Raw genomic sequence first — 26229 nt, 5'->3', positions numbered from 1 at the left:
CCTCTGGATCTCTAGGGCTGGCCAAAACTAACTTTTAGGACAGACTTGAGGCTTGACTTTTGAATGGTCAACCCACCACTGTCGGAGAATTCACAAATATTCAGTTGGGAGAACTGAAAATAAAGAAGGTGGCATAGATATTAGCACTTGCACTCAGTAGTACCCAACACATAATGAACGTCTAAAATGGATATTTGAAACACATTCAACTATGTACCCTAAACCAGAAAAAGCACATTAACTGTACCTTGAACTACCTGTGATTTTCCACTGATAAGTAATTAAGTTTGAAAGCACCTACAGCTATTTATTGTGATATGAAGCAAGAACATCCATTTTCTTATTTATTTATTTATTTATTTTTTAACTTTTATTTAATGAATATAAATTTCCAGTGTACAGCTTATGGATTACAATGGCTTCCCCCTCCCATAACTTCCCTCCCACCCGCAACCCTCCCCTCTCCCACTCCCTCTCCCCTTCCATTTGCATCAAGATTCATTTTCAATTCTCTTTATATACAGAAGATCAATTTAGTATAAAGATTTCAACAGTTTGCACCCACATAGAAACACAAAGTGCCTTAACAGGCTAATCCTCCGCCTTGCGGCGCCAGCACACCGGGTTCTAGTCCCGGTTGGGGCGCCGGATTCTATCCTGGTTGCCCCTCTTTCAGGCCAGCTCTCTGCTATGGCCCGGGAAGGCAGTGGAGGATGGCCCAAGTGCTTGGGCCCTGCACCCGCATGGGAAACCAGGAGAAGCACCTGGCTCCTGGCTTCGGATCAGCACGATGCGCTGGCTGCAGCGACCATTGGAGGGTGAACCAATGGCAAAAAGGAAGACCTTTCTCTCTGCCTCTCTCTCTCTCTCACTATCAACTCTGCCTGTTAAAAAAAAAAAAAAAAAAAAAAAAAAGAACATCCATTTTCTAAAACTATTGAATCAGAACCAAACAGGAAAGCCATAGGACTTGGTAAGTTAAACTGCTGTTTCGCTTAATTTGAGTCCCGGAACTTAAAAACCAATTGTAGCTAACATTCATATCAGCATTCATATCAGCATTGTGCTGATATGATATTGGCATGAATTGGCGTGCTTTGATTGAATCCTCATTTTCCGCTTACATAGTGACAGCTTTGCATAGAGTTTGCAGTTAAAGTGCAAATATACTGAATTCCAAAAGTGTGAGCTAAGATTTAAGGATTAAGATCACAACTGTAGAAATAATTATTAAGTTAACAAATGAAAGATCATATGTCTCCAAAACCAAAACAGTTTTAAGCCTGCCCCTCCTAGTCAGATTTGGGCAAGTCAACAGAACAGTAGCACACAAAGGTAATTATAGCTGTCTGAGACCAAGCTATCCCATGAATAAGTAATGAAATTAGGACTGGTGCTATGGCCCAACGGGTTAAGCTGCTGTGTGTTATGCCAGCATGCCATATTGTTGTGTGGGTTCAAGTATTTGCTGCTCTACTTCTGATAGAGCTCCCTGCTGGGAAAACAGTGGAAGGTGGCCCAAGTACTTAGAACCGTGTCACCCACATGGGAGACCGATGGAATTCCTGGCTCCTGGCTTTGGCTTAGCCTAGTCTGATTCATTGAGGCCATTTTTGGCCTTTCTCTCTGTCTCTCCCTCCCTCTGTCACTCTGCCTTTCAAATAACTAAGTAAATAAATCTTTTAAAATAATGAAATTAAGATAGTTAAGCTAGGCCTGAGTGGATAAGAGACAAAAAATCATTAAGTTTTCCATAGGTAAAAACCATAATGTGTCATTATATATGTGACTGATATTTCAACTCTCTTGAAGAATTGGGATTCTTGATTCTGTACTTACAGAGTTCTCCATAGTAAAGCGATGTCTAGTTTAAGGACATGGGAAAAGATCTTACACTTGTTTTTAAAAACCTTAAATATAGAAGGGGCCTCAAAGAAATCTGTAGCTGTCTTACAATCTAATCCACCCTGGTTCTGGTTCTGGGTGTCTTATTAGCTTCCTGACTCTATGGCCAGAGAGAAATGTTCGTGAAGATATTCCCAGGAAGGGAACCTTGATGTTCCTAAAGATTGAATACTCAAAGCAATCCTTAAAGTGGCAGATTGTGTTACCACTGCTACTTTTATAGAACCAAGTCTATAATGCCTACTTTTCATTTACAAAGCTATTTACCCTTGAGTTGGATTTGATTAAATAATGATTTCAGAAAGTATTTGTTGAATTACTTCTGTGAACACAACACTGTGTTAGGCATTCTGGATGCTGCCTGCAAGTATAACACAGATGTTTGTATGGAGTTTTTGACTTAACAGATACTTTGGGGGAGAGAAATACACAAGCATACACACTCATTCATTCATTCATTCATTTAGCAAATACTTATGAATGCAAACATTAAACTAGGGATTGTCTTAACTCTGGACAAAGTCCTTGTCCTCAAAGGACTTTCATTTTAGTGGAGAAAATGAACAAGTAAAAGCCATCACAGTTTGACAAGTTCTATGATATTGCTTAACGTAAGGTCCTTATGTAGGCACAGATAAACAGCACTTTATCTGGTTGTAGAAGGTCCGGAAAAGCTTCTTTGGTAGAAGTGATATCTCAGCTGAGAGATAATGGATGAGTACAAGTCATCTGGGTGGAGAACAACCCTGCTGAACACTCTGGAAAGAGAAGAGAATGTACAAAGCCTAGAGCCAAGAGAGGATTTTGTACATTCAAGGAGCTATAGATAATTCTCTGTAGCTGGTGTGCAGAATGAAACGAGCCTGGACTCAAGAGAGCACCTGGCACTTTTGAGGAGTTAGTGGTGTGGTAAGGCTGGAGTCTGGAAACGAAGGAGTTTGGTGAGAGGTGATACTGGGAGAGGGAAGTTATATTAACTTTATAGGATACATGAAGACAGTTAAGTGGAGGGCCGTAGGACTCACTGAAGGGCTAGGAGTTAGTGGTGGTAGGAGCATATTTCCATTTTTGAAGGTGTCTCTGGCTACAGCATAGAGCATGGATTATTGGAGAAGGGGCATGGCAGGGGGAGGGGGACCCTTTAGAGGCTGTTTCAGTGACTTGGGTGAGAGATGGTGATGATCTGCTGGTGAGGACAGCAGGGAAAAGGAAACTGCTTGGTTCCTGAAATAATTAGAAGGTCAAATGAATGGCTGGAGTCATTATTTTGATATGAGGGGAGAGAAAAAGGGATGAGTGAAAGATGGTGGCAAGTTTTTTCTTAAGGATTTATTTATTTATTATTTGAAAGGCATAGTTACAGAGAAGTGGGGTGGGGGAGCAAAAGAGAGAGAAAGAGAGAGAGAGAGAGAGAGAGAGAGTGAGAGAGAGAGAGAGGTCTTCCATCCACTGGTTCACTCACCAGATGCCCACAATGGCCATAGGTAACCTGAAGCCAGCAGCCAGGAGCTTCTTCCAAGTCTCCCACGTGGGTGCAGGGGCCCAAGGACTTGGGCCATCTTCTGCTGCTTTCCCAGGCCATAGCAGAGAGCTGGATTGGAAGTGAACAAGAGCCAGGACTTGAACCAGTGCCCATATGAAATGCTGGCACTGCAGGCGTGGTTTTATCTGCTACGCCATGGCACTGGCCCCAGCAAGTGAGTTTTAAAAATGTAATTAATTATTTTAAAAAATTTTTCAGCTTTTTGAGGTATAATCAACAAATAAAATTGTATGTTTACCATGTATAACATGATGCTTAAATATATGTAAATGTTGTAAAATTTTACCACAATCAAATTAATTAAGGTCTATCAATTACATAGTTGTGTATGTGTGTGGTAAGAATATTAAGATCCAGTTTCTTAACAGTTTTTAATAAAACAGCACAGCCATAGTCAACATGCTGTGCAGAAGATATCCTGACCTTATTCATCCTAACTGAAACTGTATCCAAGTAATTGAGTCCCTACCATCCATATTGGACCTAAATTGAGTTCCTGGCTCCCAACTTTGGCTGCAGCCCAGGCTGGCTATTGTGGGCATATGAGGAGTAAACCAATGAACCAGTGGATGGGAGCCGTATCTCTGAACCTGTCTCTGTGCCTCACAGATGAATAAGTAAAAAAAAAAAATCAAAGCCTTTCAAATGATCAGAAAGTACTCAATATGATTTGTCAGTAAAGAACAGGACACTGAAACAAGGATGAGCCTGAGGAGGCAAACAGTTGAAGATTTGGTGCAAAGAGAAACGGGATGGCTTACAGCAGAAGGAGGCAGAAACCCTAGAACGTGTTGCTGGGTTAGACTCAGCCAGGTATAGATGCTGCTCTTCTGTTGAAGTAAGAAGAATAAAGATAAAATGCTGCAGATGCCTCTGTGACAGAAGTGTAGTGGGAAATTGAGTCATTCAGTCAGAAATGATTAGTGAGCTAATTCCATGTGGCAAGCATCATTTTAGAAACAGTGATAAACATGACAGTCCTTATTCTTATGTAATGTACAAATTACTTTAGAGAAGACAGATTATAAATAAGCAAGAAGCCCCCAACAGTGGTAAATACAATAGGCACACTGGAAGGAGGGTTATGTATAGGCTGCCGGGGGGGGGGAGGGGGAGTGCTTTTCCAGACCTCTGTGTTCCACTTCATCTGTGCTAGCATGTCTGTCTGTTTATGTTTCCAGTGCAGTTTGCTCATCATTTTGTTGTTATAGAGTTATCGCCCCAATGAAGGTGGTGGTGTGTGTGTTCCCTTACAGCCTAGACAAAGCAAAAACCAAGACCAAAAAAGGGACAGAAAGATGGAAGGGCCTCTCCTTCATTTTCATATTTCCTCTGACTGGTGAAATCCACTTCTGTACAGGGCCCTGACTGCAGATGAGTCCTGGGAACCCAGTGCTTAGTGTCCTAATAATTGTCTCCTCCACAGCTGCTTTTCTTTCTTAAGGAAGCACCATAACCAAAGCAATATTTTATAAGATTTGACTTACGTCAATATGGAAACTGGAAGGAGATAATGAAGATGCTGTGCCTAGGAATTTGTGAAATATTGCTGTTCACTTTTTAAGAAAAAGGCATGAGGAGCCAGCCCTATGGTACAGTGGGTTAAAACCCCTGCCTGCAGGGCCGGCATCCCATATGGGTACCTATTTGAGTCCCAGCTGTTCGACTTCTGATCCAGCTCTCTGCTATGGCCTGGGAAAGCAGTAGAAGCTGGCCCAAGTCCTTGGGCCCCTGCACCTGTACAGGAGACCTGGAAGAGGCTGCTGGCTTCTGGTTTTGGATCAGCTCATCTCTGGCCATTGTTGCCATTTGGGGAGTGAACCAGCAGATGGAAGACCTTTCTCTCTCTGGCTCTACCTTTCTCTGTAACTCTGTCTTTCAAGTAAATCTTTTTTTTTTTTTTTTTTAAGGAAAAGGCATGAAAAGTTAACAAACTTGTTCAGGATTTTATGTCTTATAACTGGTGGAACCAGCAATAGAATCCAGATCATCTGGCTACTTATCTTTTGGTTATGCCCTAGAAGCGTGGCATATTTGAAAAGAAATTCTATCTTAGTAATGACTTATCCTTTGCACATTGCAGAGTTTTAGGTGTGTTTTCTAAAAAGATTTTTTATTTTTTATTTGTTTGAAAGTCAGAGCTACAGAGGAGAGAGAGAGAGAGAGAGAGAAAGAGAGAGAGAGAGAGAGAATCTTCCATCTGCTGGTTCACTCCTCAAGTGGCTGCAATGGTGGGGTTATGCCGGGTTGAATCCAGAATCCCATAGCTTCTTCCTGGTCTCCCACGTGGGTTCAGGGGTCCAGGGACTTGGGCCATCTTCTGCTGCTTTCCCAGGCACATTAGCAGGGAGTTGGACTGAAGTGGAGCAGCTGCGTCTTGAACCAGCACCCATATGGAATGCCAGTGTCACAGGTGGCAGCTTTACCCACTGTGTCACAATGCCGGCACCAACATTGCAGGCTTTTAATTAGAATTTTGTGCTAGTAAATTTCACAGTGTGAGTATTATTAAACCTTTGAGACTATAAATTTGCCGTTTGTAAAGGAGATTTTGATATCAAACATTAGTGGGCTAATTGTGTTGAGGATCCCATGACATACTTTAAAAAGATTTTCAGAATATTTATTTTACTATAAAAGATACTCAGCTACCAAAATACTAACATGTATATCTTGGAAAAACCACCCATTCTAGCACATCTTTCCAGATAGTCTCTTGAATTATATTCTATTTTTCTTTTCCCCTTGGGGCAGAAGCTGTTCTTCAGGCATCAGAACCTTAAATTTAAAATATGGAGCCCTGATTAGGTAGATAGCCAGTCCAGCAGAGAAGGCTGCTTAGGGGAAGTTGGTCAGCTCTTCAAAGAATAAGGTGATGAGAGGCACTTCAGCCGTGATGAATGGTTAAGTATGAGGCCCATCTCCTAAGGAACTAAACTGCAAAGCTGGAGACTTAGTAAGGACCTGGAAAACATGTTAGGAAGTCCAAAGCAGGACCACGTTCAAGAAAACACAGCAATATACCAATGAAGAACCATGAATTCTTTTTCAGGGTTTGAATTTGTCCCTGCATTTGGGTGGACAGACCCAGAAGAGATAGTTAAGGAATTAGCAGTTCTTATATGCCACTTCGTAGGCCAGCTGAATCTACATCATCTAGGGAGCCAGGTCTCCAACTGGTGCCCATTTGGGATGCTGGTTCTGTAGGCAGAACCTAATATGCCAAAACACTGGCCCCATCAGGTGTCTTTTCGAATTTCATTTTCTTGGGTACACTTACCTCAAATACCTTACATTTTTAAAAAATGCTTGAGGTTTTTTAAAAAATATTTATTTATTTATTTATTTGAAAGTCAGAGTAACACAGAGAGAGAAGGAGAAGTAGAGAGACAGAGAGAGGTCTTCCATCTGCTGGTTCACTCTCCAGTTGTACACAATGGCTGAAGCTGCGCCAATCCAAAGCCAGGAGCTAGGAGCCAGGAGCTTCTTCCGGGTCTCCCACATGGGTGCAGGGGCCTAAGGACTTGGGTCAAGTTTTACTGCTTTCCCAGGCCATAGCAGTGAGCTGGATAGGAAGTGGAGACTCCGGGACTCAAAATACTGCCCATATGGGATGCCGGCACTGCAGGCAGCAGTTTTACCCTGTATGCCAAAGCGCTGACCCCAAAAACTGCTTTAGTTTTTAAAATTCAGTTTCAAATACAAGCACAGACTCCCTCCAACACATGAAAAAAAAAATAAAAACTAAAGAGACACAGAGACATGAGCAGAATTATGTATGTACTCACAAGATCATATGTTATATATATATATATACATACATATATATATATATATATATATATATACATTTAACAGAGAGCCCCAGTTTTCAATTATGAGTTCAGGGGTGTCTTGTTTTCTACTGTGGAAATTTAGTTGTGTTGCTATATATCATATAGAGCTATGTAGCACTCCTGGGAACATACTCTCATTTATAATAGCCACCTGCAAAAAGTGTTTAATTAATTCTTTCTCTCTCTTTCCAGCACTCTCTTGGCTCTGTCACCTTCTCTCATTTCCCTTCCTCTTTTCTCCCAATCTGTTCCCTCTGCTCCCTTCACACTTCTTTCCCCTCATCCTGTTGCCCAATTTCCTGTACTTAAATCATCATATCAGTACTTAGCAATTACTAAATATTAATAACAATGGCGGTAGTGGGCCAATGATTCACTGCTAAATACCTGCTTTATTGAATGACATTATCTCCAAAGTCCATGATCCTTTAACCTCAGCTTCTCACTCTCCTCTCCGCACAAGCATCTCTATTGTCAAGGTTGTTTTAAAAAGTGATAAGCCACCCATAAACCAAGGTTTATAGTCACAGGAAGCTCAAATGTACTCTGCAAATATTGCAAAATTACACAGGATCCTTAAGTGTAACACTCCACCCTTTCTTTAAAATTCTCTCTCTCAATATAATAACACCCTATATCCTTGCCCCATTGTATGTTCAGGTCAGAGTTAATGAGCTTTGTATTAGCAATTTCTCCTTAACAACTTCTGGTTCATGTGATCCAGTTGAATAATGTTAGGGTGACGGAGTTTGGTTCCTTTTTTTTTTTTTAAAGAAAGTGAAATGGTACACACTTGCATGGAAAGGCAGTATATCACACTGGATATTTTATACACTCCTTAATAATAAACTAAGTTAATCTTTATTGTGCACTTACTATAATATTACTTTGACCCTCTCTAGTACTCTTTATCTATTTTCAAGTGTTTTACAATCTCAATACACAGACTCCTTTGAAGTTGGCATTTGCCTTTCTGACCAGCATGTTGTAAAGGAAGCCAGCGAATGAACACATGTCTGAGTGAGCAGCTCAGGCCTTCGTAAACATTGTAGTCTTAGGTTAAAATGCAGATTCCTGGGCCCTGCCCAAGTTCTCTTAAGGGGTGCAATGTTTTCTTTTTTTAAAGATTTATTTATTTATTTGAAAAAGTTATGCAGTGAGAAGGAGAGTCAGAGAGCTCTTCCATTCTCTGGTTCACTCCCCAGGGCTGGCCAGAGCTGGACCTGGCTGAAGCCAAGAGCCATGAGCTTCTTTCGGGTTTCCCATGTGAGTGACCGAGGCTCCAGCATTTGGGCCATCCTCTGCTGCTTTCCCAGGCACATTAGCAGGGAGCTGGATCTGAAGTGGAGCAGCCTGGACACAGACCAGCGCCCATATGGGATGCTGGTGTCATAGAAGCTTTACTTACTATGCCATAATGGTGGCCCCGAGGTGCAACACATTTTTTTTTTTTTTTTTTTTAGATTTTATTTATTTATTTGAGAGGCAGAGTTATAGAGAAGGAGGAGAGACATAGAAAGGTCTTGTATCCGTTGGTTCACTCCCCAAATAGCAGCAACGGCTGGAGCTGGGCAGAAATGAAGCCAGGAGCCAGGATCTTTTTCCGGGTCTCCCAAGTGGGTGCAGGGGCCCAAGCACTTGGGCCTTCTTCTACTGCTTTCCCAGGCCATAGCAGAGAGCTGGATCAGAAGAGGACACAAACGGCCACCCATATGAGATGCTGGCACCCCAGGCAGAGACTTAACCTACTGTGCCACGGCACCGGCCCTGAGGTGGAGCAGTTTTAAAGTAAGTTGTCCAGACCATTCTGGTCAGAAGGACCATGCTTTAAGAACTAATGATCCAGATATTCAATTTTATCTGTAGGTAAACTGTGCTGGGAAAATTATTTAAATTTAAATGGCACTGGAGGATGGTTTGAAAGAAAGTTTTTTTCAGAGTCTTTCCACAAAAATATTAACCATAATATATTTGCTATATGATATACAATTCAAGATTTTTAAAATCAAATATAAACTTTTAAATATTATGATTAATTTTTTATGATGCCAAATTATACCCAGCATTTTAATTCCAGTGATTTCCCTCATTTCCCCCAATAGTTTTTGTGGATAACTGCAAGGTAGCACCAGGGAACCTGCAATGTGAGTACAGAGAAATAGCATTTGTCTTCTTGTTCAAGGCTTCTCTGAGCAGCCCCTTCTCTTACACTGCTTTATTAACAACTCAGGGTAGCACCAGGTGGTATAACTTTCTGTTCAGATTGTGACTTTCACAGAGGCGAGTATCTGAGGGCTGAAAACCAACACCCCTAAGATAAATAACAGTGCATACAAAACAGTGCTTTATGTTAAATCAAATAGAGAAAGCCAAATGCCAGTAAATCTCCGCATGAACCATAAACCACGCAATCAGAATAGCTGTGTTCATACAGATCCTGGTGTTACCAATGTATTTGGTTTAAAATAGCGGGCTAAATCAGAGTCCTCCTCAATCTGTCCACACTGTTTTGTTTCATTTCAGTCTCAACAGCTTTATATGATTATTTCTGAGATACTCACTAAATTCCAGTTATCCAGAGGTACACATTTTTCTCCATGAATGGTGTCAGTCCAGAAAAAGAAGTGAAACACTGTGGCTCACTTAGGACATCAAATATTTTCAGATGCAGGACCATTTTATTTTCACACATTTAAAAGGTGATCTATGTTACCAGCATCTTTTCAGATGGGAAATATTCATATAACAACATCCCTGTTTCCTTAATTTGATTGTTAGGGGCATAGACAATGTGTAGGTGGAGCTTTTCCCTCCATCCTTTTTACCATCATTCTTCCACGAATCTCCAAGCTTTAGGCAATCACTGTTATAAATGTGACATGTATTTTCCCAATCTATTTAAATGAATTTATACCCAAATATACATATAGTTACCTATGAAGAATATTTAGTAGTTTTTTTGGATGATTTTAAAGTCTATATAAATGGTATAATTTGTGCACGTAATTCTTCAACTTGCTTGTTTCTTGTCACTTTTGTGGGATCTAGCTACATGCTGATATGTAAAAATCTATTTCATTTTTTAGTTATTATTTTTTTTTTTTTGACAGGCAGAGTGGATAGTGAGAGAGAGACAGAGAGAAAGGTCTTCCTTTTTGCCGTTGGTTCACCCTCCAATGGCCGCCACGGCTGGCGCATCGTGCTGAACCGAAGGCAGGAGCCAGGTGCTTATCCTGGTCTCCCATGGGGTACAGGGCCCAAGCACTTGGGCCATCCTCCACTGCCTTCCCGGGCCATAGCAGAGAGCTGGCCTGGAAGAGGGGCAACAGGGACAGAATCCGGTACCCCAACAGGGACTAGAACCTGGTGTGCCGGCGCCGCAAGGCGGAGGATTAGCCTGTTAAGCCATGGCGCCGGCCTAGTTATTATTTTTAAAAGTCAGATTTTTTGCTTTTATTATTTTCACCTATTTGAGAGAGAGAGAGGAAGAGAGAGAAAGAAAGAAAGGGATTTTTCTATCTGTTGGTTCATTCCCCAAATGCCCAGCTGAGCCAGGCCAAAGGTGGGAGCCCAGAACTCAATCCTTGTCTCCTACAAAAATATCAGGTACCCAAATACTTGAGCCATAATCTGCTGCCTCCCAGCATATATGTTAGCAGGAAGCTGGAATTGGAAACAGTGCCAGTGCTTGAATACAGATACTCCATTATGGTATGGGATGTCCCCAGAAGAATCTTAACCACTGCACCAAACACCCACCCATATTTCATTTTAACTGGATGTGGTACCTATAATGTGTTAACATTTTACTTTCTTATTCTGTTCCTGATGAACATTTAGATTACTTTACACTGCAATGGATATTTTTGAAAATTTCTCCTTTGCATGTACGCAAGAGTTTTTTTTTTTTTTTTTTTTTTTTTTTTTTTTTTTTTTTTTTTTTTTTTTTTACATATGTACTTAGCAGCTGAATTGCAGGATCACAGGATATGCAAATATATGTACATTTAAGTTTCACTAGGGGGACCAGCATTGTGGCTTAGCAGGTTCAGCCACTGCTTGCAATGCTGTGTCCCATATGGGCGCCCTTTGAACCCCTGCTGCTCCATCTCCAATCAAACTCTCTGCTAATGTGCCTGGGAAGCAGCAGAAGATGACCCAAGTCCTTGGGTACCCACACGAGAGACCCCGATGAAGCTCCTGACTTCGGCTTGGCCAGCCCTGGCTGTAGCAGCCATTTGGGTGGGGAACAAACAGTGGATGGAAGACCTCTCTATCTCTCCCTTTCTTTCTCTCTAACTGTGACTTTAAAATAAATTAAATAAATATTAAAAAAATTCACTAGGTACTGCCAAATTGCACTTTGAAGTGGTTATATCAATTTATAGCCCTATCAGCCATCTTACAAGAATTTCCATTTCCTTCTTTGAAAGCTCTCTTTATTTGCAGATACTGAGATTTTTGCCATTCTGATTTATAAATCAGAACCTCTTGTTTTCTAAAAAGCAGTTCTGTTTTTATTTATGAATTATGTTTGTACATATTTTTATATTTGTTACCATTCTGGTTTCATGTGTACATATACACATTTGTATGTTTATGCATATATATGTATAATTTTGGGGTAAGTTTTTGTGGTAGAGGGAGATGTGTCTTACTGGCAGTTGCTATAGGAATCATATTCAAGCAAGGTCCCCAGTTGATGATAATCCTCCCTAAGATTTTGCCTGGACACTATTCCTTTCTTGTGAATGAATGCCTGTGGCAGGAACACTAAAGCAACTCTGAATTTGGGAGACCTTGGGCTTTTTTTACATACTGGTGTTTGGTTCACGTACTCCCAGATGGTTTTGCTAGACCTCCCTTGGATGAACAGTGGTCTAACATCCTTCCATCCATCATTTTTTTCCTTCTTCTTTCACTCAGCAGTCAGATTTGCATTGAGGTTTCATAACCTTCCCTGCTTCCCTCTCTGTTTTCTTACACAAATATTTCCCTTAAAAAACTATTTGCACATAATACAGTTTTGGCATCTACAGTTTGGAGGACCTGAACGTTACATTCTATATGTCACATTATCATCCTCTAATGTGGATGTGGTATCTTTTGTTATAGAGAGTTTTAGTTTTCATGTGGTCACTTTTATAAATATTTTCCAATATAGTTTGTACTTTTGTATTTTCTCTTTAAGACATTCTTTATAACATAAATCACACATATATTCTTCCATATTCTCAATAATTTTCAAAGTTCCATGTTTCATTTTTAAGACTACAAATAATTAGAATTAATGCTTGTATTTGGTGTGAGTTAGGAATTTAATTTTATTATTTTCCATATGGGAAGCCATGTCTCTCAAGACAATTTTTTTAGTAGTCCCTCTTTTTCCTACAGGTTATCATTTTAGCACCATTAATCTAATTTCCAATCAATGCATGAGTTTATGTGTTATGTATTGGATTCCATTCATGTCTTTGCTTATTGTCACATAAGAATATACTTTTAAAATGACAATACTTTATTACTTAGCAATATTTATTACTTAGAGTTGGAGAACGCCCTCTGTCCTCTGGGAGGAATCACAGGGTCTCAAGTTGGCCGTAAAGACAAGTGAGGACCCAGATCCACAAGGCTGGGCAGAGGAAGAAAAGCTCAGCTCAAAAACTCATGCCCCAGTTGAACCGTCCTCTCCACTAGGCTGTAAGCTCTTGAAACCCAAGGCTCTATTTTCACTGTCTCCGTGCTACCTAAAATGCTTCACTCACTGCTTGCAACACATGTGCCACAATAATTCAGCCTGCCCTGACAGAGAACAAATTATCATTTCCCCCTTACCTGTGAGGAGTTCAGAGTCTTTGAGGTTAGTGGTGTGTAAATATACAGAAAAAAAAAAAAAAGGATGACATACAGGAATAGAAGGTGTGACTGTCAGGGGAGTCATGGGAGACTTTTCAGAGGAAGTGACATCTTTATTGATTTTGAAGGAGTTTGTCAGATGGAGAAGTAGAGGACAGGCATTCTAGATGAAAGGAACCGAAGATGCAAAAGAATATCATGATGAAAGGCCTGATAAGTTTGGAGAACTTTAGAATTTGTGGTTAAAGCATAAGGTCAGTATGAGGGAGTGCTGAAAGTTCAGACTGCAGAATTAACCAGGGAAAAGTCCTGTATGTCAGTTTTTTAAGTTTGGATTTCATTCTAGAGGTCACATGGATCTAATTCTTTTGTGGTTTTGAGAAAGGATGTGACATGATCAGTTTAAATGAGTGAACAATTGAATTGTTCAGAGTTAAGTGGATCAGAGTCTACTGTATTTAAAGTTATTCTTCAACCAAGTTATGCTTACTAACTGAAAAGAAATTGTCTTTCCTAGGTTTTAGGGTCATGGGATGTAACACGTATTCTTGATAAGTCAATTGTTACTGTGTTATATTATATCACAGGATTGAAGAGGATAAATCTTTGGAAAGGGGGAAAACTAAATTCGTAGGAACTCCATATCTCTCACATGTTTTTTTTTTTTATAAGAACTAGTAACCTAGCACAGAAAGAAAATAATCATTTCCTTTTAATGTATGTACAATAATTGAGTCTAAGCACCATAATAGTAGCTGGTATGGAGCAAGCTCTGTGACTACATGTATATGTACATATGTGTACTCATATATACAGTATACAATGCATGTATACATACATACATACATGAGTGTATATATATGCATATATCTATGTACAGTCAAATGAATACGTACCCAAATCATTGCAATTAATATTTTGGATAGCCTGCATGATAACTATGATAACTTCCGGTTAGATGTACTATATTTGAAGGGCCAGCGCCGTGGCTTAACAGGCTAATCCTCCACCTTGCGGCGCCAGCACACCGGGTTCTAGTCCCGGTTGGGGCACCAGATTCTACCACGGTTATCCCTCTTCCAGGCCAGCTCTCTGCTGTGGCCCGGGAAGGCAGTGGAGGATGGCCCAAGTGCTTGGGCCCTGCACCCGCATGGGAGACCAGGAGAAGCACCTGGCTCCTGGCTTCGGATCAGCACGATGCGCCGGCCGCAGTGGCCATTGGAGGGTGAACCAATGGCAAAAAGGAAGACCTTTCTCTCTGTCTCTCTCTCTCACTATCCACTCTGCCTGTCAAAAAAAAAAAAAAAAAAAAAAAGATGTACTATATTTGCAAATGAAGATCACATTAAGATCACATTTTATAGATCATTAATATTATTATTAGTTTTTTCTTTAAAAACTATTTATTTATTCATTTGAATGTAAGAGTTACACAGAAAAAGAAGGAGAGGCAGAGAGAAAAATGTCTTCATCCGCTGGTTCACTCCCCAAATGGCCACAATGATCGGAGATACGCTGATCCAAAGCCAGGAACCAGGAGCTTCTTCCGGGTTTTCCACACGGTGCAGGGACCCAAGGACTTGGGCCATCTTTCACTGCTTTCCCAGGACATAATAGAGAGCTGGATCAGAAGTGGAGCAGCTGGGACTCGAACTGGCACCCACATGGGGTGCCGGCACTGCAGGCAGTGGCTTTACCTGCTATGCCACAGTGCTGGCCCCAATCATTAATATTATTAAGAAAAGTATTGCTAAATGTAAAGCCTTGTCCAGGACTTGAAACCTAATAAGTTTCCTACCAATATAGAGCTTTTTCAAGTTATTCTGAAGATCTCTCCTTAAGGTAATTTTAATATGACAACCATTTTTTCAACTCTACTAATGAAGATATCTAAATATAAAAATTTTAGAATATATCTATAAACCTTCTAATGTCAATCTTCCTTCTCCAATTTAATTTACAATTGATTAGCTTTTTTTTTTTTAAAAAAAGATTTATTTATTTGAAAGTGCAACAGAGAGAGGGGAAGAGAGAGAGAATATGTATGTGTGTGTGAGAGAGACAGAAAGAGAGCTCTTTCATTCACTGGTTCACTCCCTAAATGACTTCAATAGCCAGATCTGGACTAGACCAAAAACAGGAACTTGGATCTCCATCCTGGTGGCAAGGTGGCAAGGGCCCATGGAATTGGGCCATCATCTACTGCCTTCCCTAAGCACATTAGTAAGGAGCTGGATTGGAAGGGGAGCAGCCAGGACTTGAATCAGCACTCTGATAATGGAGACTGGTGTCTCAAGTGGTGGCATAATCAGCTAGACCACAATGCCAGTTCCTTAACTTCTTCTTAAGAAGCTATAATTAATTACTATTTAAATTCTCTGACTCAGCATGTTAGTTATATGATGACTGGAGTACAGATAAATATACAGAAATCATTCACTTTTCTCTGTACTAAGTCCTAACCATGTAGAAATTAAAATGTAAAATAAGTATTCAATTCAAAATAATAAGACTATAAAATATTTAGGGATAAATCTAATAGGAAATTTATAGGACATTTATGAAGAAAAATAAACTCTTCTTAAAGCATCTAAAATTAAATTTGAATTAATGGATAATAATTTTTTTAAAAATTAGCATTTTAAAAACGTGAACACTATCTAGAATTGTGTATATTTCAGTAAGGTTATTTTTAGAATTTAGTTAAATGAAGTTGATCTTCAGTATATGAAGGTAATTGAAAATGACACTCGATAAAGGGTGGGATGGGAGAGGGAGAGGGGAGGGCCACGGGAGGGAGGGAGGTTGGGGGGGGAAGCCACAACAATACAAAAGTTGCACTTTGTAAATTCACATTTATGAAATAAAAAATAAAAAAAGAATTTAGTTAAATGAAATTTAGTTAAATGAAATAAATTTCATATGGAGAGAAAATATTTAAAAAGTACTGAAGAATGCATGCTTCATAGGCAGGTATCTTGATTGAAATCCTGGCTCCAAAAATCAATTGACTGTATTTGATTGTTTATATTTTCCAATCTTCAGTTCCTTATATTTAAATAAATGGAATAGAACAGTTGATACATATAAAGTTCTTAAAACAGTGTATAACAAGTAAGCACTCAATATGTGTTAGCTTTCTTATTGTTTATATTATTATTGTGTATATTGTTTTTATGTGGGAGACTAAATGACCAAAAAGCCTAAATATTTGTGAATAAGAATTAGACTTTGTTGGGGCTGGCATGTGGAGGATTAAGCCACCTCCTATAGCTCTGGCATCCCATAGAGCCAACGGTTCAAGTCCCAGCTGCTCCACTTCCAATCCAGCTCCCTGCTAATGCTCCTGAGAAAGCAGAGAAAGATTGCTTAAGTGCTTGGGCCCCTACATCTATGTGGAAGACCTGGAAGAAGCTCCTGGCTTCGGCCTGGCTTCGGCCTGGCCCGGCCCCCACTATTGTGGCCATTTTGGGAGTGAACCAGCAGATGGAAGATCTCTCTCTCCCTCTTGTGGTCTGTATCTATGCCTTTTGAAAAAACGAATATAAAAAAATTAGATTTTGTCAAATACTAAATCACTAAAAAAATCAAAGCACAGAGAACATAAATTTTAGTATTTTAGTATGGTAATAACAAATAGGTCAGAGGAACCAGAGAACCCAGAAATAGATCTTAGTAAGTATGAGAATATTGTATATGACATGAATTCAATGGAAAATTATGCATTTAATAAACCATTCCTGTTACCTGATTCAAAGAAATGAAGATTATGTTCTTATTGCATTGACAAATAAAAATTTGAATTATTCCTTGGATAAAATTTTTAATTAAAGAAAGGATGGAGGGTGAAATCCAAAATCTTACATTTCCTGTCCAGTCTGTTCCTGACTGCAAAAAACTTAATAAAATGAACCCAAGCACAGAATTGTCTTGAAGGTAGCTTGTATCAGTCAATCTACTTACTTATTATGTTATTCTGACATTGGCTCATAAAGAAGGTTACTGTTGTGTTGATCACTAAAATATTTATGTATCTAACTAGGTATTTTTCATTCAGTAGTATATTTGTCTTCAGCAGAAGATGCAAGAATTTAAAAATATTTCTGTTTGTTTTTACTGCCAAAATATATGTTAGTAGAAATTTCAAGTCAACAACTATTCACAGTTCTAAAAGAACGATAAAATTCTTAGAAAAAAGAAGGTAGAGGACCTGCCTCCTCTCCTTCAGCTTATATATATATATAAAATATGTGTATATATATTTGTAATATATAAACATATGTTTATGTATGTATAAAATAAGGTAATTGGATATATAAAAGTATTATAGAACAATAGAACATTGTAGAATGAAATGAACTGGCCATCTCCAGAGTGGTGGTGTTGTTTGGAAGGTGCAGAAAGAAATCAAATCCTCTCTGAGAAGGAACAGCATCTCTACCTTTACCTTACCCTTAAGATCCTGACTTGGGGCTGGCATTATGGTATAGCAGTTGAAGCTGTTACCTGTGACACTGGCATCCATACAGGCACCGGTTTATGTCCCAGCTGCTGCGCTTCCGATCCAGCCCTCTGCTAATGGCCTGTTAAAGCAGTAGATGATGGATGGCCTAAGTGTTTGGGCCCCTGCCACTCATGTGGGAGACCTGGATAAAGCTCCTGGCTTCTAGCTTCAACCTGACCAAGACCTGGCTATTTTGGCCATTTGGGAAGTGAACTAGCGGGTGCAAGATTCTCTCTCTCTCTCTCTCTCTCTCTCTCTCTCTCTCCCCCCTCTTTCTCTCTCTGTCTCTTTCTCCTCCCTTCTCTGTAACTCTCTTTCAAGTAAATTAATAAAATATTAAAAGGAAAAGATAGTACAAAATCATCTAAAATAGAATCCTAACTTTTTGTTTTAAAGTCCCCTACATATTTAATTTCAACAACAGTACATCTGGCAAGGCCAAACCAACATGGGACTTGAACCCAGGGCCTCTGAGTCCAATTACAGTACTTTTTCTGGGCTCTTCCCTTGCACATTCCTTACAATAAATGCTGATAAAGACCATGGATCTGCTTTTCTGCCCATGGGAGAATAGGGCACCTTAGCACATTGAGTAAATGCTTGACTCAAGGCCAGTGGAAAAGAAGGCTTCTTATAGAACACTGGTAAATATGTCATTATAAAATGTCAGGAGTTGCCAGTACTGGGATGTATGAAGGGTCTTCAGTAAGTTCATGGAAGATACATATCATGAGAAAACTATACATGGGTTTTAGAAATTTTTTGCACCAAAAGAAACTTATTTTTTAGCTCCCTTTTCGATTAATTTTTTGAAGGACCCCTATGTTATGGACCAGTCTAAATTCAGTTCAAATTTTTACAGCTGTGAAAGGAAGATACTGTTGTCTTCATAGAGGACAATTGCAGATGGGGAAAGGAGGCAAGGGAGGCCCAGAGACTTGTCTGAGCTGTGTTTGGTCAGTTAGAAGTAGAGGCTGGGCTGGAAAACAGACCACTTTGCTCTTGGCCAGTATTGCTGCTCATTTTTCTTCTAATTTGTTTGAAGTTTTATTTTAGAATTAAAATGATTCCACTTAGATTGTCAGGTTTTCCATTGCTTTGCTTTTTTTTTTTAATATTTATTTATTTGAAAGGCATAATGGCAGAAAGGGAGAAAGAGAGAGACAGCAATAGAGGGAGGGAGGAAGAAAGGAAGGAAGAAACGGAGAGAGAGAGGGAGCTCTTCCATCTGCTGGTTCACTCCCCTAATACCCATAATTGCCAGGACTGGGTCAAGCAGAAGCTCCATCCAGGTCTCTCACCTGGGTGGCAGGGACCAGTATTTGGGCCATCATTTTCTACCTTCCCAGAAAGCTGAATTGAAAGCAGAGTAGCTGGGATTTGAACTACCCACATTTGAACTACACACACACACACACATAATTTCAATTCTTTTTTAACATTTTATTGAAGTTACACAACTTTCATGTATTTCATATAGACAGATCTAGGAACATAGTTTAGTGGGAATGTAGGCATAGGCTATACGCAATAATTAAATGGAAAAATTACCATTTCACCCGTATATAGTAAATTTTAAAGTAATCACTATACTATAGTAGTATAACATTCTTAACCATTGGTTGTGTTTGGTGAATTGCTTTTTAAGTGCGATTTCCTTGAATTGCATTCTTAGCTCACTTTATGAAACACAAACTATTTGACTCAATTTTGGGTTAGAGGATTTGAGTCACAGAGCTGTTGAGTAACATTTCACAGTAAGCTGAGAGACAGGGGTTCAGATTCTGGGTCTCATGTTATCCAAGTCAGTATTCCAGCTTGGGTGCTTACTGAGCAACCACTGCAAGCACAGTTTATGTGACATCCCGTAGTGCTGAAAGTGGGTATCACAGATCTAATCCACATTTCTATTCTCCAGTGATTCCAGAGCAAGGACGCTTGGATGCAGTTCTTCATGTTATTGCCTTAGGATATGCACAACCTGGACACTTTCCCAAGCATGGGGGGAAGGTCTCACATTGAGAAATCCCATTCTCTCTAAACCAGGCCAAAGAAAAAGAGTGTTGCAGGTCCTGTCTCTCATCAGGTGTTCTCCCAGGCTGGTGTGGCACACTCGAGCTGCAGGCCCTGGCATGCTGGCTGAGAGTGCTGAAAAGACCTGGCCCTGAGGCTGGTTACAGGTGCATTGCTAGAGTGCTCAGGGGGATACTGCTTTAAAAATGAGAAAGACCAGAGTAACTTTTGATGATCGACATGGACAGAGCAACATGATACCAAGAGATCTTCTCGAAGTTCCCTTCCCTGAATCTCTCAATTTTAAAACAGGTTTTCTCCTTTCCCTCAGCCAGCCTCAAATCAGAATTTGGAGATCAAGAAGGCTACAGGTGGTGCTGTTTCTGGTCCTTGTAGGGGGAACTTGATGTTGTTCCATTTGATCTGAGCATGTAAAGATTGAGCTCACATGAATATTTTCTGAATTTTTCCTCTAATATTTTGTTTCACCCTATTCATATAGGAAAGATGGAAGAGAATACTTTTTATTTTCCTTCCTCCTATTTGCTTTACTTGTTTAAAATATAAATATTATAGCATCCTAAGAGAGAAAATCTGAAGCAGCCTTTTATTTATCCTATCTGTAATAAAATCGCATTTGTGATCTTTGGACATTTAAATTCAGGGGTACTTATTAAAATGTAGCCTGTAGTTCATTAACTTCTATCTGTTTTTGTTTTTAATCTCCTTCTTCACTTTCCTTATCTCTTTTATTCTGCCAGTATTTTCTTGCTTTTTTTTCCCAGGTGTCTACATCTCCTGACAATGATTTCTTTTCCAGTCTTCTTTTTGTATGCCCTTTGTATAGCTTTCTTCATTTTCTTTTCTTGCAAATACCTCTTTATAACCTAAAATCTGACTGATTTCATTTCCCCTTGTCTTTCTTCCTTTCTTCTTTAATTACATAAATTTTGAATTAGAATTATGTAAATTCTTGTAAAATTATAATCCAGTCCCTAGATTTAACTGTTATAATCATACTTTCAAGGTAACTACTTACATGTGCAAATTTAAAAAAAATTTAAAATTTCAACTGACAACTAATATGATATTGCGTTCAAATTTGAAAAAAAAGGGAAAATAGTAATAATCCTAGCAGCTTCTCTCTTTTTAATAATTGATTAGAAAATTTGCAAAATTCTACAAAAGCTTGAATTTTGTCTGTATCTACTTGTATAGGGGAAATCATTTTTTCTTCAAATGATTTTAGTTTTCAACAGAGAGTGGGATTTGGGGGATGGAAATATGGGGCAGGAGAGAAAAATACACTTGTGAGCTGTCTTGCTAATTGCCAGTGTACTGATGGAGATAAAAGAGTTTTTGTTTGTTTGAGGGTTGAGGCGTGTTAAAAAGATTACCACCTATTCTTATAGTCTCAGTTCAAACTCCATGTCTTCTTGAATACATTTTGCAACATTGTGTAAACACTTCTATTTTCTGTACAATTAATTTACCAATTAATTATGTACTGTTTTAGCATCTGTCTTAAATGGTTAATTCAGTCTTTGGAATGTGATTTAACGTTTTCCAGCAGTGTGGCTTGCCTTGTAAATTAGACTAACAATGCCTGGGAGTCTAGGGTTATTTCTTATAGACTCTAATTTTCTCTTAGAAAACCTAGATTGGTTGTTGCCAAATTTGTTAACTGGGTGAAGGGATGACATATGTGGCAGAGAGGTGACAGGAAGGGTCAAGTGATTGGGGAGAGGACTCAGGAATGGAATGCAGAGGCTGCGTGAGGAAGGGTTTACCTGGGTGGGCAGGTCTGAAGAGGCTTAGATCCTGCAGGGGGTGTGAACAGCATTACTTAGTTTCTCTTATTAGGAGGTTTATAAACTTCGGGAGATTTCCTTTCAAAGCATTTAAATTGGAAGGAAATGTGTCAGTAGCCTTTGGGTTTGTGTGATGGGCCTGTGGGTGACCTTGGTATATTTTCATGTCCATAAATATTCAAATATTTTACTTTTAGGTATCTGATTTAATGACCATGAATGACCTTTTAAAAATTCAGGAAAATTTTAGTTCTAAAATGTTAACAATGTTATTTTTGCCAAATGAATTAATGTCATTTGAAATAATAAAAATGCAATGTTGAAAATTTTAAATGTGCTTAAAGAACATATATATGATAATGTTTGAAAGAAAATGTACCTTTGAAATTCATCTGCAACATACCAAAATGCCTCTCTAATTTTCTATTTTGATAATAGGATATCTCCAAGTTTACAGAGAAAGACAATACCGTTCTTGGAGAAGGTGGAATTACTCTGAGTGGAGGTCAACGAGCAAGAATTTCTTTAGCAAGGTGAGTATCTTATTATTGGTCTACCAAGCATTTGCTGTAACTATCATGCATATGAAAATTATAGACATTTCTCTATTGCTTTGGCATCTGTTTCCAGAATTTTAAAAATTCCTGGAGTTTTATGGTTAGTGGGTTGAGAATCACTTTTAATAACTATAGAGAATGATACAGTATTCAGGTTTGGTAAATATGATGGCTTTTCAAAAACACATTACCCTTATTTTGATATGTATATACTATATATTTGTCTTCCTTATGCTGCAGTTTATGACAAACAGAAAACCTAGGGATTCTACATAGAATAAGGAAAGGCAAGATGTAAATTTCTGTGAATTCCATCACTCACCTCTACCCTCTACAATGTACTTATCTGCTTTGGGCTTCTGTTTATGCTTCTTGGTTTATACAAACATACATTATCCAAATTTTCACTATAATTAATAATTTCTATGATTAAATGGCAAGGCACATGATATCAGTTGGTTTAAAGTCTGTAGTCTGTAAAGTAAAATAAATAAGACAAGCACATCTGACATTATGGGGCTAAGAGATTTGTTGGTCAAGACATTCTTGTTCCAAGCATTGAGAAACTGTCAGAGAGAAGTAGAGATCCTTAACCTGTGTCAAGAGAAAGGCATGTGGTTAATCTGTAACTTTCAGTGAAAAAAGGTATTGGTGATGTGGGACGTCAAATGTTCTTGAAGTTTTGTAGGAACACAGTTCTTCTCATTGTGTTGCCATAGTTGTAAAGAAGAAATCACATGTATTGATGTTTTGGCTCTTTTTCCTTCTAACTCCTACTTCCAAATTGCTAGACAGGAATCTAATGGAGTACCTACAGTTGTTTTGTATTATTCTGGTGTGTGTGTGTGTGTGTGTGTGTAAGAGAGAGAGAGAGAGAGAGAGAGAGAGAACGAATGAAAGAAGTAAGAACTGATGGAGGAGGAAGACTTTGAGGGTATATTTTTATGGGTTACATTAGCTCTTGTCTGTCTTCAAAAACAATTTATACTACAAAAATTCTTTTAGATTTTACTTTGGCTTTTTGCCACATGTGCTTTTTTGTGACTTTTCTTAACCATGTGCTGGTTGATGACACTTTTCTTCTTACAAAAGGATCAAGAATTGCAAAATTTGTTGCAAAAAGCAACAAAGCCGCCGGCACCGCAGCTCACTTGGCTATTCCTCTGACTGCGGCGCCAGCACTGCAGGTTCTAGTCCCAGTCGGGGTGCCAGATTCTGTCCTGGTTGCTCCTCTTCCAGTCCAACTCTCTGCTGTGGCCCAGGAAGGCAGTGGAGGATGGCCCAAGTGCTTGGGCCCTGCACCCGCATGGGAGACCAGGAGGAAGCACCTGGTTCCTGGCTTCGGATCGGCGCAGCTCTGGCCATTGCTACCATCTGGGGAGTGAACCAACAGATGGAAGACCTCTCTCTCTCTCTCTCTCTCTTTCTCACTATCTAAATCTGCCTGTCAAAAAAAAAAAAAAAAAAGCCACAAAGCCATCTATATCTTGTCTCTCCATTTCTCATTTCAAGTCATCTACATCATGAAAGTCCCATACGTGAAAGACGTTTCTAGCAATACTGTTTCTGCACTGTGTTGACAACAGTGTTATTTCAGTGAGTGAATGTGGCGACCACACTGAAGTGAATGTAGTTACTGTTTAAAAAAGAAATGTGTCTATAATGACATGGGATGCATGGAGGAAAGCTAATTCAATTTGTGTTTTCATTTTAGAGCAGTATACAAAGATGCTGATTTGTACCTATTGGACTCTCCTTTTGGATATCTAGATGTCTTAACAGAAAAAGAAATATTTGAGAGGTATGTTTTTGAATTTATTTACTTATAATGCTCATGACAAATGACAAGAAGGAATGACTATGCCATAATAGTCTGCATTATTACTTCTTGAGAAATATGTCCACCATTATTAGACTGAGTGGCAGCAAATAGCATGGCACCTACTCAAATCTGAGCTCACTGTCATGGCCAAGGTTGAAGGTACTGTCCATTAACACCTCATGCTTTACCAACTTCTTCCACTGCTGTACTGTTATATAACAAACTCTATCTATGTCGTTTTTAAACTATTATTGTCTCATTACATATCTTCTATTATTTAGATTGGTTACTATACTTAAAATGTTTACTTCCTTTTTTGTGTGTATTAGTATGTTATTCTCTCTCCTTCTTGGAGACTAAACTTCTGAAGGAGCCACACTGGCTGAATGGCTTAATGGTTCACTGTAGGTAAATGTTCAGACCAATCACTTACCCCAAAATCTCCTGGGAGACCTGCTTCTCAGTCACACTAAACTTAACATCTGCATTTTCTTGGAGTTCATTGAGGGTTCAATGTCTGTGAAGTTCCTAAGAGGAACAGTTGTTTATATGACTCAATTTCAAAGTTGGAAAATGATTTCACGGAATATAAAGTCATTTATTAAGAGAGAAGTCATTATACTCTTGTATAAATAAAGATTTTAAGCAATGAGAATGTATATGCCTGTGTGTATAAAATGACTGCATTCTTTCTAGAATTTTTGCTTCTAGAAGAAAATGTTTATTAGTAGGGAGTCAACTTTTTATATGCAATTCTGTTATTGTTGTTAACAAATCATACTAATTTTAATGTAAGATCTTGAGAACTAAATTAGTGGTAAACCTAAAATATAAAAGGAAATTAAAGGAAAATGTAAAGAACAAGAAAGTTCTGACATGTTAGGTGATATGTGAAATATAGACCTCCAGGGACCTTAATGATAACCTCACAATTCCCTCATTTTCTAGGTAAATAATCTAAGACACAGAAGATAAATTATTTGCTCAGTCAAAATTTTACTTGCTATTAGAACAGTAGTTTCATTCTAGAGCTAGCATACAACTTTATAATGCAGTATGCTAGTTCATGCAGTAATTATTAAAGGGGTACTCAATTAATTACTATAGAATATTTACCACAGAGGATGAATCATTTTTAAGAACAATAATAAAATGGAATGATAATGATTTTATACAAACACAAATAAAATGCTAACATAAAATACATATATTATTTATAATGAGATACTTATGAAATTGAGATTTTCTATCTTTTTATATTCTTAAAGCTGTGTCTGTAAATTGATGGCCAACAAAACTAGGATTTTGGTCACTTCTAAAATGGAACATTTAAAGAAAGCTGACAAAATATTAATTTTACATGAAGGCAGCAGCTATTTTTATGGTACTTTTTCTGAACTCCAAAGTCTACGGCCGGACTTTAGCTCAAAGCTCATGGGATATGATTCTTTTGACCAGTTTAGTGCAGAAAGAAGAAATTCAATCCTAACTGAGACCTTACGGCGTTTCTCATTAGAAGGAGATGCTAGTATCTCCTGGAATGATACCAGAAAACAATCTTTTAAACAGAATGGAGAGTTGGGGGAAAAACGGAAGAACTCTATTCTCAATCCAATCAACTCTATGAGAAAATTTTCTATTGTACCAAAAACTCCTTTACAAATGAATGGCATTGAAGAAGATTCGGATGCATCCATAGAGCGGAGGCTATCCTTGGTTCCAGATTCAGAACAGGGAGAGGCGATTCTACCTCGAAGCAACATGATCAACACTGGCCCCATGCTGCAGGGCTGCAGGAGGCAGTCGGTTCTGAACCTGATGACACACTCGGTCAGCCAAGGTCCCAGCATTTACAGAAGGACAACCACATCTGCACGAAAAATGTCTCTGGCCCCTCAGACAAACTTGACTGAAATGGACATATATTCAAGACGGTTATCTCAAGAAAGTGGCTTGGAAATTAGTGAAGAGATTAATGAAGAAGACTTAAAGGTATGTATAAAGTATTAGTATAAAGTATTCCCCCTATAGGATGCAGCTGAGTGGATTGCAGTATGTGATATGTAGCAAAACTTACTCAAATAATTAGATTAAGATGAAGTTTATTATAAGATTTTAGAAAGTCTAAAGTCTGTAAATTATGTAAGTAACTTCAAAATTTAAAACAATTAGCTATTTCTTTTCCTTAAAATATAAAGTCAGAGTAAGGACGTGCTAGTGGATCTTTTAATGTGAAAATCATTCCTGTACATTGGGAAGCAGCTGCTTTAAAACCACCTTGCACTCTTGTCAGATGAGGTAGAGTAAAAATAAATCTGTAAACAAATAGTAGCTTTGGTTATTTAAAGAGCAGTCTCTCAATATATCTTTACCGAGGTGGCC

At 38.7% G+C, this 26229-nt stretch overlaps 1 protein-coding gene across 1 annotated transcript in view; it reads left to right on the top strand.

Moving 5' to 3' along the window:
- Positions 1 to 26229, top strand: part of CFTR (CF transmembrane conductance regulator) — a 208169-nt gene that overhangs the window by 101830 nt on the left and 80110 nt on the right. The window contains exons 12-14 of the mRNA XM_062207464.1: positions 21907 to 22001; positions 23740 to 23826; positions 25116 to 25839. Of these exons, the coding sequence (XP_062063448.1) occupies positions 21907 to 22001; positions 23740 to 23826; positions 25116 to 25839 (906 nt within the window). The remainder of the gene's footprint in view (positions 1 to 21906; positions 22002 to 23739; positions 23827 to 25115; positions 25840 to 26229) is intronic.

The sequence above is a fragment of the Lepus europaeus genome, chromosome 1 (genome assembly GCF_033115175.1).
Source record: "Lepus europaeus isolate LE1 chromosome 1, mLepTim1.pri, whole genome shotgun sequence".
Lineage (NCBI taxonomy): Eukaryota > Metazoa > Chordata > Mammalia > Lagomorpha > Leporidae > Lepus > Lepus europaeus.
The sequence above is the reverse complement of the archived record's forward strand: the minus strand, read 5'-3'. Positions and strand labels throughout refer to the sequence as shown.